The sequence below is a fragment of the Stigmatopora nigra genome, chromosome 18 (assembly GCF_051989575.1).
Source record: "Stigmatopora nigra isolate UIUO_SnigA chromosome 18, RoL_Snig_1.1, whole genome shotgun sequence".
In the NCBI taxonomy this organism is placed as follows: Eukaryota; Metazoa; Chordata; class Actinopteri; order Syngnathiformes; family Syngnathidae; genus Stigmatopora; species Stigmatopora nigra.
The window spans coordinates 3510903-3523704 of NC_135525.1; the positions used below are offsets into that span (position 1 = coordinate 3510903).

Sequence of the window (12802 nt, forward strand, 5' to 3'; positions counted from 1 at the left end):
ATTATTCATCCTCTGGAAATATTAAACCCAGGATTTTTTTTACTTGTCCACTTTTAGCGACGCCAGTGTCAGGGTAGAAGAGAACTGTGTTGTGGCCTAATGAAGTCAAACTATCAAATTTAGTAAAGGCTTATCCCCTGAGTTGATTGCGGGACTTTAAGTGTGCAATAAACCAGCCATTGAAAGCTAAACCACTATGTCTTCAAGGTTAAACGTATAAACCTTTCATGGTTATGTCTTTACAACAACATTTCATTCATAGTTTTACTATGTGGTCATAAAAGCCTTTAGGGTAGGAATAGCCATTGTGGTCTGAGAAAATTAAATTCTTACCTTTGGGTTAAATCATGTCGTTTATTTTGTAAATTGGCCTACAGTGAAACCATTTTTCACTACTTAAATTGTGTGATAAATGGAGACATTGTTTGAACACGAAATGACAGCAGTTTTCTATTTTGTGATGAACATGACATCAGTCATTCCATTCATGTATAGCACAACATTGTGAATACATGGTACCTTTTTAAAGTCTGCTCACTTTCAGTTACATCCATTGATTGCAATTTAATCACAATCCACATAGATGACAGACATCATTCAGATCACACACTCATTTGACCTATCTTATTGATGAAACAGGAAAAATAATGTTAATCCTATTTGAGGTCATATCTTAACTATGTAGATTATGTTTTCACAGTCCATTTCCAGTTTGGAATTATAAAACTTTCATACAGCCATCATTGGTTTGTCCTTCTTAATACACTGTGATAGACAAAAGCCGAGGTTTCGATTTGACTTTGCATATAGTATGTGGCCTTGCTCACCATGTAAATACCTGTCAACTTGTATGTTTTATATGTATTTTATAAGTTTTTTTACCATTTCAAATCATGTACGCCGTACATTGACTTTTGTACGGGGATTTTTTATTTTTTAAATCGCCAATATTTATGAAAAACGATCTCAGCAAGACCGTTTTGGCTAAAATCCAGATAGTGTCGTAGGCTGGTAGCCAACGACGCTACTGTCATTGATCGTTACTATTGTCACGGTATACCAGTAAAAATTATCCTCAATCGTATGTATTTTTTTAGCGGTGCGTACGGCAATATCGATAAAGGATGACATGCGTAGATATACATAGAGTAAATATCGTGGAAGCAAGCATGGAGGAGCCACATAGTAAGAAACGAGTTACCGCGAATAAACGTGTCATACGGTGTTTGTGCGTTTTTTTGGGAGGTTTGTACGGGGAATCATAATCATTTATAAGGGCAGTTATCGGCAGAGGTTGACGGGTATGCATGTAGTACATTTCAATGCTCAGACGTTTTCATTTGTAACATTGTTTCTTGACTGACAACAGTAGATTTTGCAACGTAATATAACAGCATCACTTATCTCCTTTCTTAAACAGGTGTTAAATTGTTTTCATATCTACTGATTTGACCCCTCCACCACCTGAAGCAAAAAGCTTAAAGCAGGTCAAGAGAACTCTCCTGCTGCTCTTTCAAGAGAGGCAAACAACCATAAATTTATTTTAGGGGCCTGACACTGCCATCTGAAGAAGTTTGAAAAGAACAAAGTGCTAAATTCCAGCAGTGTTTCCCTGTGAACATATGTGGCCAGGCAGTATGGTGGGGTCTTATTTGCTCTTCAGGAGTCCACTATGTCATCCAGTGCATATATCCGTGCAGATGTTTCCAAAGCAATAGTTGTATTCCTTGGGCTAGTGCTTTCCCCTTTGATTGACTCAGGGAGAATCACAGAGGAAATAACTACCCACGCCTGCTAAGAATCCCATCAGACGCGTGAGAATGGACCTTAACTATACAGGCCACATCTGACTTTAATTCATGGCCTGTTGTTCAAGTTGAAAGGGAGATGAAATGCATCATTTATAAATCCTTAGAAATTTGTTTTGGCCGATATTGTCTGACAGGTATTTAATAATGAAAAAGTATTCCTAAAATAGTTTCACATTCATTTTCTGAACTGCTTTATCCTCACCAAGGCCACGGGAGGGTGCTGGAGCTTATCCCAGCTGCCTTCGGGCACGAGGCGGGGGACACCCTGAATTTGTGGCCAGCCAATCCCAGGGCACAAGGAGACAGACAACGATGCACACTTACACTCATATCTAGGGGCAATTTAGAGTGTCCAATCAACCTACCATGCATGTCTTTGAAATGTGGGAGGAAACCGGAGTACCCGGAGGAAACCCACGCAGGCAGACATGCAAATTCCACACAGGTGGACCGTCCTGGATTTCAATCCAGGACCCTCACTGTGAGGCTGATGCACAAATCAATGAGTCGTCGGCCAGCCTTGCCGCCCTGATCCATAAAATCATTCTACTTTATTAAACTACACAAAATTGTATGTATCAAAAATTCATCAAACTCTTGTGTTCTGTGAATGCAAGTGTTTGTTTTGATGAAATATAGAAATATAATGAGGAACAGATATGTGAAAGGTGCATGCTGCGTATGTCCGAGAAAAAAAAGCTGTGAATGCGCAAAGGGGGTGTGGATAGGAACGTGAAAAAAGGGCTGATGTAGTGTCTATGTGCATGTAGTCTGTGTGAGAGACAAGTCAGTCAAGCTGCTGCTTCACCATGGCTGTTCTCTCAGCAGAGATCCTTTGCTGGCATGTGAGTATATTAGCTATTATTATAGTTTTTTTATTAGTGTCAAAAAGTGCTTAGGAAAAGCATAATACAGGTGTTAAGTGTGGGTTTTTTTGCACATTTTTAAAGTATTTTTGGGGGGATATTTGCGATGCATTATAAAATATCAGCCAGTGTTGCAGGTCTGTTTTGTTTTAAGTATTTAGTGAATTGGTGTAGAAAGTTTGTCTTTCATTTGTGTTGTTGTGTAAATGACCCTAGGGTATGAGCACTTTCAGAAACATTTTCTAACAATATGAAAGGGGGTTCAGTTACAAGAACATGTCTCAACATGGAGAGTTCAACTTGCTATTCACTCCCATTAGTAAAACATAATCGAGCTTTGTTACAAGTTAAATTGAAGTTTGTTGAAGAGTTCTTGAGCCATCACTGTATTTTAATTGAATGCAATAATTGATTGATATGACAGCACTACTGTGTGTGGACTAGTTATGAATTACATTTTTCAGTTCAGCATTCATTGTGCATGAAAATGGTATTGTAGAAGTCATGCTGAATTTATTTCAGTATTACAGTACGAAATTGATTCAGTAAGTTTTGTAACAGGTCATAAAAGGGTTCTTTGGGCTTAAGAGTAAATGGATGTCAATGATTGTGTAGCGGTTCACTGGCCTGGTTTATGTGATTGCAGTGTGGCTGCCTCTATCTGTGCTCTTTGACTGGCTGGTAACAAATCCAGTGTCTAATTTATTTCACAAGTCATTGGTTAGTATTATACTGAAAAGAAGATGGGATAGTGGATATTTTTAAATAAAGACATTCTATGAAATTAAAATTGGTGACTTGTTCACACTGACTGGTGAAAGCAAAACAAAAAAATACAAATTCCTCAATCGTTAGAACCTACACTCAAACCGGACCCTGCCCTTGGTCTGAATACCAACAATGACTGTGGCTACAGACATTCTTGCTCTTAAATTGGTACCTGAGGAAAATCCAAAGGCATGCCGAATCCCAAGAGACAACAGATTTTAGGAAACTGACGGACTGAGTGACCACACATGAGCTGCCCTACAATAGCAAACAATATGTTGAAGTAACATGCAGATAAAGACATTTAAATGCCTAAAATAAGACAACACATTGGATGATAGAATGCTACTTTTTAAACAACTGGTGATACTCCGTTGCAATAAGTAAAAATCTGTTACATTTAATATTTAATTGCCTTTTAGAGAGAAAATGAAAACTGAACAGAATTCCTGCTTTCATTATTCAGTTTTTAATAGTATGAAAAAAATGTTTACAGCCATTTAAGCCACACAACATACAGAACAAACTACAGCGAGAAATTAAAATAATAATAATAATTGGTTACTATTAACAACAAATTCTGTCTGCTTAGGCCCGAATTGAAGAACTGGAGGAGGAGCTGGAAGCTGAACGGGCCATAAGATCAAAGGTATGAATTAGGGCATGTTTTTTAATTCATTAAACCATTAGGGTCACAGGGGGTGCTGGAGCCTATCCCAGCTGACTCTGGGCCAGAGGTGGTGTACACCCTGAATCGGTGGCCAACCGATCGCAGGGCACAAGGAGATGGACAAACATGAACACTCACACCCATACTTAGGGGCAATTTAGTGTCCAATCAGCCTATCATGCATGTTTTTGGAATGTGGGAGGAAACCACAGTACCCGGAGGAAACCCTCGCAGGCCTGTGGAGAACATGTAAACTCCACACCGGTGGACCGACCTGGATTTTGGGCCAGGACCCTATAGCTGTGAGACCGACGCACTAACCACTCATCCGTCCGGCCTCAGGGCATGTTTACTATAGTAGTGGAAATACTTTTAACAAACAAAAGAAGACCAAATGCGCCTAAGAGGTGTTGGCCGTTTTACAAGATCGATAAGATAATTAAACTTGACTTAGCTTTTCAGTCGGGTCCTCCCGAAAGCTTTATGTGCGGTTGAGGAAGCAAAAGACAGAAGTGTACTGATCACCCTTAACTATCTCCATCTGTCACAATAAACTCTGAAAGGGGAGCTTGTGTTCCTAATTAACATCAAGCATAGAATCGGTTCTGCTGTCTTTCTGCTCGAACCAAAAATATTGTGTCGCCATCCTGTTTTAAGCTGGCGAAACTGCAAAAAAACGTCCAAAGAAGTGCAGAGTTCTTAGGTCTTCTATTTTGTCTACTCTTGACAAACAGACACAAATAGGTAAAGACAATAATAATCACCTCACTTCAAATATGTTTCCCAATTATACAGTTTTTAGCTACAGGAACATTTTGGTTCATAGTGGAAAAATCCTCACACTCAGTGGCCTAGTTCCTATGAACTTAATCTACTAAGGTGGGCACTTTAAGTGCTCATTGTTTGACATGAATTGCTCTTAGACGATCTGTGTATTTAAGCCATATAACACTTGCAGCCTCTCTTATGACTAAGGGGCATATTCCAGTAGCAGAATATAAGCGCATATCTCAACTGGATGTTAAATGAAATGACAAGGGCCCTTAGGGGTGTTTTGCTTCCCTGTCCCCACTCTGGGTGGTATTTGTTCCTACCACCAACTATCTTGAGCCACATGAATGGAGATGGAAACAAGTAAAGACATGTACCACTTTATCTGTTCCCCCACAAGAGGGGCACAGAGAGAGCATACTTTTACCAAAGACAAGCTCCCTGTTGTTTAAACCCATCAAGCAAAAGCGATGATATCATCAGGAGCCAGCCTGACTGACAGAGGCAATGATTTCCTTTGGGGGCTTCTCTCACTTTAAATGCTGGGTAGTTTTTCATGTCTTCACGTTTCTGAAATACTCAAAACTATCTACCCAACTTTCAATTTTGTTCTTGATCTTCGGCGTCAAGTATCACTTACAATTTTGCCCATTGACGTTTTTCAATTAGAATACTGTCATTATTCACCACTTCAAGATTTTAACATTCACAACTTGAGTACATCACAGTATTTTATATTAGGTATCCAAATCAAAAATGTACATACAAATTTCGAAATTCACGATAAAACTTGCAAGCGGAGGACAGGAGATGAAAACTGGTGCAAGGCAAGGCAATCACCCAACTGAGCGCCGAAAATGAAGCGGAATTTCACCATTGAAGAAAAATGGTGTGCCAAAAAATATAAAAGGCAGAGAAAGACGACATCTTTGTTTTCATCTTGAGGAGAAAGACGACACCGACCTTATTCCAGCTTTGTTTGGATTTCGAATCACCCTTGAAAATGCCTGCACTATGTAAAGCATCCAATGAGCCCAGAAACAAAACAAAACATGATGACAGTAACCTAAAAAAGTGACCTTATTAGGTATGATGTAGGCGGGCAATGAGCACTCATTCCCTTTTATCAAGACTTTATGGCATAAATGAATCAACCGTGCATTACATCAAGAAAGACGAACCGTGCATTTGGAAAATGGCAACGACATTCATTTCCAAGGACACCAAGCGAGTGGTAACCATTACGGATAAAAACATACTTAAGATTCAAGTCAACATCTCAAACTGTAAATTTTATGGCCCCAACAAATGTAGCCCAGGATTATGAAGGATTTACGCTGTAGATAATGCCATGTAGCTGCCTTGGTTGGTAGCCACTGAATGTTTCTCAGACATGACAGCGGAGGAAGTTCCCACTTGGTGGTATAATTGGGCGTGCGGATGGTTGTCTGTCTCTCCATCTGCCCTACGACTAACTGACGACGCCTCTAGGGTGTAGTCCGAAGTACGCTGGAATAGGCTGCAGTAACCCCCGCAATCCTTGTGAGGATACGCGGTATGGAAGGCGAATTATACAAAAGAAGGATGTTACTCGGAATCTGCAGCTATGTTAATATTTTATCAAGGGGCAATAGTTATCCTTCCAAATTAAGTTTGTCTATAATGCAAATTCTGTAAAATCTCAGTTCCTATAATCTGTTCAACAGGTGGAGAAGCAGAGGGCCGATCTAGGCAGGGAACTCGAAGATCTCACTGATAGGCTAGAAGAAGCCGGTGGACTCACCGTGTCACAGGTAAATAATATATATATATATATATATATATATATATATATATATATATATATATATATATATATATATATATATATATATATATATATATATATATATATATATATATATATATATATATATATATATATATATATATATATATATATATATATATATATATATATATATATATATATATATATATATATATATATATATATATATATATATATATATATATATATATATATATATATATATATATATATATATATATATATATATATATATATATATATATATATATATATATATATATATATATATATATATATATATATATATATATATATATATATATAATTTATATATATATATATATATAAATATATATAATTTATATTCTACTTAAAAACGTATGAAAAATTATGCGTAGTTCTAATGTTCTGGCCTTAAATGTATGTATATTGTCCTGTCATACTTTTGTGTGTTGTCCCTTTTTATTGGACATATACGGCAGTACTTCAATCGTATCAAGTAATCAGCAGTTACACTAAGTCACTAACAATGATGTTTCTGATTGGAAGAAACCAAATAAATTGCATTGTCTCATATTTTCTACAACTCTCAACATTTCCCATAAAACAACAAATATTACCAAGTATAAGGAAGTGTATGTGTGGTGAACAGATGGAAATGAACAAGAAGCGAGAGGCAGAGCTCCAGCGTTTGAGGCGAGACCTAGAGGAGTCATCTGTCCAGTCAGAAACGCTGGCTGCAACCCTCAGGAAACGCCACAGTGATGCCATTTCAGAGCTAAGTGAGCAATGTGACAGTCTGCAAAGGACGAGGGCCAAATTGGAGAAGGAGAAACAAAACTTGAGAATGGAAGTTGATGATCTGTCCACTTCACTCGAAAGTCTACAGAAAGCCAAGGTCCGTAAATTACAGACATGCAAAACACTTTCAATCAAGTAAGCTAAGCCATATGCCTTTGTCATAAAGATGACTGTCACGTGAGGGCTCATGTGTTTCTGTTCTACTAAAGATGTCTTCAGATAGCCAGATGAAAAAAATAGAAGAACAGCTCTATGAAGCCGCCAGGAGAGGAGATGACCAGCAAAAGGCACTCACTGAGCTTAGTGTTTCCAAAAACAGACTTACAGGTATTGTAATGACTGGGATGTTTTTCATTGGACCCTACATTTGAAAATCATTGTCTTAATCATTACCATTTATGATTATTGTCAAGATGAAAAGACAACCCAAAATTATGCAAACACACACAATAAACTGATCCTTCTTCACTATGACATTAAATTATATTCCTAATGTGGTTGCGTATTGCCAAGGCCCAAACTCCTATGTTATAAAGTGAAATCCTGGAAGTGTTTGAAATAGCTTGTAGTACTTGACATTGGTCATTGAGTTTACCTCCTCTGGATTTGGAAGTGGGCAGTTTACATTAACACTCCATTCTAAACCTACTGGTTTTATCATTGAAATAAAACTTTGAATTTGGACTGTAGGGTGACATTTGTATTGCAAATGTTAATTCATAATCCAGCTCTCATAAATAATATTAATCAGCGCAACAAATTTGCATTTCATGGTTCTCTCTGAATCTATAGCCAAAACACATAATGCCCAAATACCCCAAATATGTGCTTTACAAAAGTGAAGGCAAATATAGTATCAGTGAGGACACTGTCTTGTTGCAAAGTTCAATTGGGAGCCATTGAATGCTATGGTTGACGTCAACCATATTCTTTCCAATACTTTTTCATAGTCTGGCGCCCTATTCTCTTCGGAATAATGTGTTCATCATTGCCTTTGTTTATTAGGACCACCATCCAAAATTAGTGCGACGCATGGAAAATCAGAGCCACACATTTATCTTGAATTTAAATATTACTGTGCATCCTCCAAGAATTAATATTCTGTGTAACTTCAAAACTATGTTTCAGCCCTGCTTTGCACATGCCTTATGATAGCTGACACAAATCCTGTACATTTAATTTGTTGTTGTTGTTTTTTTTACTGTAGCAATATTGTTACAAAAAAGATACTTTGCACTTTACAGATAAAAGACACTCTTGTGGGTAGAGCTACACTGGTTCAATATACACTGTTTTGTTTGTACATTTCTGTAAATGTAACACATGAATATCATTTTACGTCTTTGCTTTTCTAGCTGATAATACCGACATAAGTCGGCGATTGACAGAGGCAGAGAATAAATCTGGCCAGTTGAGTCGTACCAAGTCTCTTCTCCAATCTCAACTGGAGGAGCTGAAGAAACAGCTGGATGAAGAGGTCAAAGTAAGTGTCACAGTGTGGATACAGTATACAACACTCACAATTTGTAATTCAACGGAAATTAAGTTTCTAATGTGGCTCAATAGCAAGTGAAAGAAATTCTAAACGTGCTATCTTGTGGTTGCCAGTGTAAGCAGACAGTCAGTGGAAATTTAAGCTCAGTGCGACAAGAGTGTGAGGGTCTCAAGGAGCAGCTGGAGGAAGAGCAGGAGAGCAAGCAAGAGCTGCAGAGGCTTGTTTCCAAACTCAATAGTGAGGTGACACAATTGAGAACCAAACATGAGACAGATGCCATTCAGTATGCTGATGAGCTGGAGGACACCAAGTAGGTCAAAGTGATCATGGAATCCCTTTCTTAAATAAAAGCCACATTTAGATCGAAAGCTCTTAATAATGTCTCTGCCACAGAAAGAAGCTGGTATTGCGGCTCCAAGAGGCAGAGGAGGCGGTTGAAGCTACCCAGGCTAAATGCGCCTCTCTAGAGAAAACCAAACAGAGGCTTCAGGGAGAGGTGGAGGAACTGTGCATGGACATGGAGAAGGTAGAGCAGAGGTGTGCTTTATCTCCAAAGATAGAGCCTTGATCATAGAATTTCTAAAAACAGTATTTCTTTGAATATAAGGCCAGTGGATGTGGACAAGCACTGGATAAGAAGCAAAGAGTTCTCGAGAAACAGCTAGGAGACTGGAAGCAAAAGTGTGATGACCTGGTCGCAGAGGTGGAGGGCTGTCAAAAGGAGAGTAGACAACACGCAAGCGAGCTCTTCAAACTGAAGACTGTTCATGAAGAGACTTTGGAGCAGCTGGAAGCTTTGCGAAGGGAGAATAAGACCTACCAAGGTACAAACTTTTGTTTTAATGTTATACGTAAATGCTGTACTTTCATGGACAGCTGTTTTTTAAAAAAATGTTTTGTCACTAGCAGTGTTTGATATTGGAAAAATTCTTTGGCTCAACACTCCATTTCAAAGGTCTTCGCCTAGTCTAGTCTAGTCTAGTCACAGACTCATTCTTGGTCTCAATCTTGTTTCCGTCGTGATCTTTACTGCCAAAAGTCCTGATCTTGACTTGGTTATACCTATAACAGTGGAGATTGCTGACCTGACGGACCAGCTCACAGATGGAGGCAAAAGTGTCCATGAGCTCCAGAAATCAAAGAAGAAGATAGAGATGGAGAAAGAAGAATTACAGGCTTCACTGGAAGAGTCAGAAGCAGCTCTAGAGGTAAGGCATGTAATTAACTTTTAATGATGATTCCAAGTGTTTTCAGACTGGTTTCATCCTTTTTAGGCAGAGGAAACCAAGTTAATGAGGCTGCAACTGGAGTCGTCTCAGGCAAAAGCAGATCTGGAGCGCAGACTTCAAGAAAAGGAGGAAGAGATTGAAACTGCCCGGTACCTCATCTCCTCTAAAGTCCCTGTCCTTAACATTTATGCTAACACACTTTGATTCTTTCTGCCTCTAATACTGTCCTCTATTTCTTTTCAATCCTTCAACTTAATACAGAGGTAAGACCTCTCTCCTTCAGCTTTCCCTACTTTCTAAAAAAAAACTTGAATGAAACTAAATTCTGCGTTTAGCTTCCACCCTCTAACCATGTCAGTTTTTCTTCATCAGAAAAAACAACCAGAGGGCATTGGACTCCCTGCAGGCCACTTTAGATGTAGAAGCTAAAGGTCGCATGGAGGGACTGAAGCTAAAAAAAAAACTAGAAGCCGATGTTACTGAATTGGAACTTCAAGTTGATCAATATACCAAGAACAACGCTGAGTTAAGCAAGAGCAGTAAAAAAACACAACAACAGATTAAGGTTAGTTAACAATCTCCTAGATTACACCATAATCAGGATATTACATTTATAATTTCAAAAACAATTATTTTCTTATCTAGGAGCTCCAAGCTCAGCTCGAGGAAGAAGTACGGTCCCGTGAAGAGCACAAGGAGGAGACAACGGCCTTGGAACGACGTTGTGCTCTGCTTGTTAGTGACAGTGAAGAAACTCGCTCTGCCTTGGAGAGTACAGAGAGAGTTCGCAAAGCCCTGGAGATGGAGTTACAGGATGCCAATGAAAAATACAATGATCTCAACAACCAGGTGAATTTGGAATTTTGCTCTTTGTTTTGAATAATCTTTTTATTCTTTTATTATTATAGTTAGCTGGTCCATTTCAGCTACAAGGACGACCAGTGGTAGATCTTTAAAGGCTGCAACAATTTTGATATTCCACAGGGGAGTTTGGTATACAGTGTTCCCCCGCTACTTCGCGCTTCAGTTAACGCGGACGCAGAGCTTCGCGAATTTTTTTGGGGAAAAAAAAATACAAATATTACAGTTTTTTTTGTTATAACATGAATTTCACTCTCCCTACCCGTATTCTATATGGTGTTCTGTATACAGGGGGGTTAAAAAAAAGAATTAGATTCAAATTAAGCATTTTGGAAGGGGAATCCTTACTTGGCGGAAATGGACTTATCGCGGGTGGTTCCGGTCCCCATTAACCGCGATAAGCGAGGGAACACTGTATTGTCTTTCTGGTTGTTTAAATAGGATGGTTTAAGAGGAAAGAAAGAAGTAGGGGAATTACAAAAACATTACTATCTTTACCATAAGGACACAATGTTGTGAGGGTATATACTGAGTAACTAATAACATAGGGAAAAATAAGATGCAACAGAGCGGGGTGAGTGAACAAGCAATTTTAGTGATGTCTAAAGGGGACTTATTAGGATAAATGGCCTGTGATCATTAATAAGTAACTTTTCTGTCAAGATCAATCTAACCATGGGACACCTTTTTTTGTTAATTAATTGATGTACCATAAAACATTTCATCTTACATCTATGTGTTTGTACGTGTAAACTCACGACTTTCCTCCTCTTCAGTTCCAATCAGTTCTGAGTGGAAAGCGGAAGCTGGAGGTTGATCTCCAAGCTCTGCACCACGTACATGAGGAACTCCAAGGAGAGTTGAGGGAATCTGCAGATAAATCCAAAAAGGCTAACTCTGAGGTAAAATGTGCAACATCAAATGAAATGATAGATTAAGGAAATAATAAAATGCTGAATATGTACAGTTGGCCAGAGTAGGGGAGGAGCTACGTTTGGAACAAGAACACACACTTCATCTAGAGAAGGTGAAGAAAGGTCTTGAGATTCAGTTTAAAGACATGAGCACCAAGCTGGAAGAAGCCGAGCAGATGGCTATGAAAGGTGGTAAGAAGATCATCCAGAAGTTGGAGGGAAAGGTAATCTGCAGCCTAATATTTTTTCTCATAGTTAGATCCTCATTAAGTAAATGGTCTTTGGAATAAGGAGGTTTATGTTCAATACCTCTCTTGTTGCAAGCTGTATTTGAATTGATCTTTCCATACATTGAGGAGAATTTAGCCTATTTGAATTTTGATTCTTAGTTGATCACTTATGACTAAAAAGACCATTGAAATCCAGTCAGATGTGCCTTTTAAATGTCTGTGTAACTCTAAAAGAGGAGTTAAAAGAAAGAAATTATCCTTAAAATCAGTGGCAGTCAGAGGGCATGACTGCCTCCTGTTGGAGCAGTTTTTAATTACCTCCACCAGTTGGTAAATCGTAGGTTATGTTTTGTGTCCTGTCTGTGTTCAAAATAGCCCGATAAACCAAAAAGAGATCCTTTGCATGTTTTTTTAATATGAAAGAGATTACAGTAATCCCTCGAATATTGCGGCTTCAACTTTCGCGGATTCACTACATCGCAAATTTTAATTCTAGAAAAAAAAATCATAAAAATGTGAAAATCCACTTTTTGATAATTGTGATTTTGATCTTGTATTTCTGTATTGGCGCGA

At 38.3% G+C, this 12802-nt stretch overlaps 1 protein-coding gene across 4 annotated transcripts in view; it reads left to right on the plus strand.

Annotated features, from left to right (window-relative positions):
• LOC144211426 (myosin heavy chain, skeletal muscle) overlaps positions 1 to 12802 on the plus strand; it is a 30777-nt gene that overhangs the window by 15562 nt on the left and 2413 nt on the right. For 3 of the 4 annotated variants that reach the window (XM_077738673.1, XM_077738674.1, XM_077738675.1), the window contains exons 6-19: positions 4038 to 4094; positions 6593 to 6679; positions 7352 to 7597; positions 7710 to 7827; positions 8856 to 8983; positions 9109 to 9305; positions 9389 to 9521; positions 9603 to 9819; positions 10067 to 10203; positions 10270 to 10373; positions 10597 to 10789; positions 10870 to 11073; positions 11862 to 11987; positions 12053 to 12223. In XM_077738673.1, the coding sequence (XP_077594799.1) occupies positions 4038 to 4094; positions 6593 to 6679; positions 7352 to 7597; positions 7710 to 7827; positions 8856 to 8983; positions 9109 to 9305; positions 9389 to 9521; positions 9603 to 9819; positions 10067 to 10203; positions 10270 to 10373; positions 10597 to 10789; positions 10870 to 11073; positions 11862 to 11987; positions 12053 to 12223 (2118 nt within the window). Of the gene's footprint in view, positions 1 to 2596; positions 2657 to 4037; positions 4095 to 6592; positions 6680 to 7351; positions 7598 to 7709; positions 7828 to 8855; positions 8984 to 9108; positions 9306 to 9388; positions 9522 to 9602; positions 9820 to 10066; positions 10204 to 10269; positions 10374 to 10596; positions 10790 to 10869; positions 11074 to 11861; positions 11988 to 12052; positions 12224 to 12802 lie in introns of those variants that run through there. The other variant, XM_077738676.1, reaches the window with a different exon arrangement.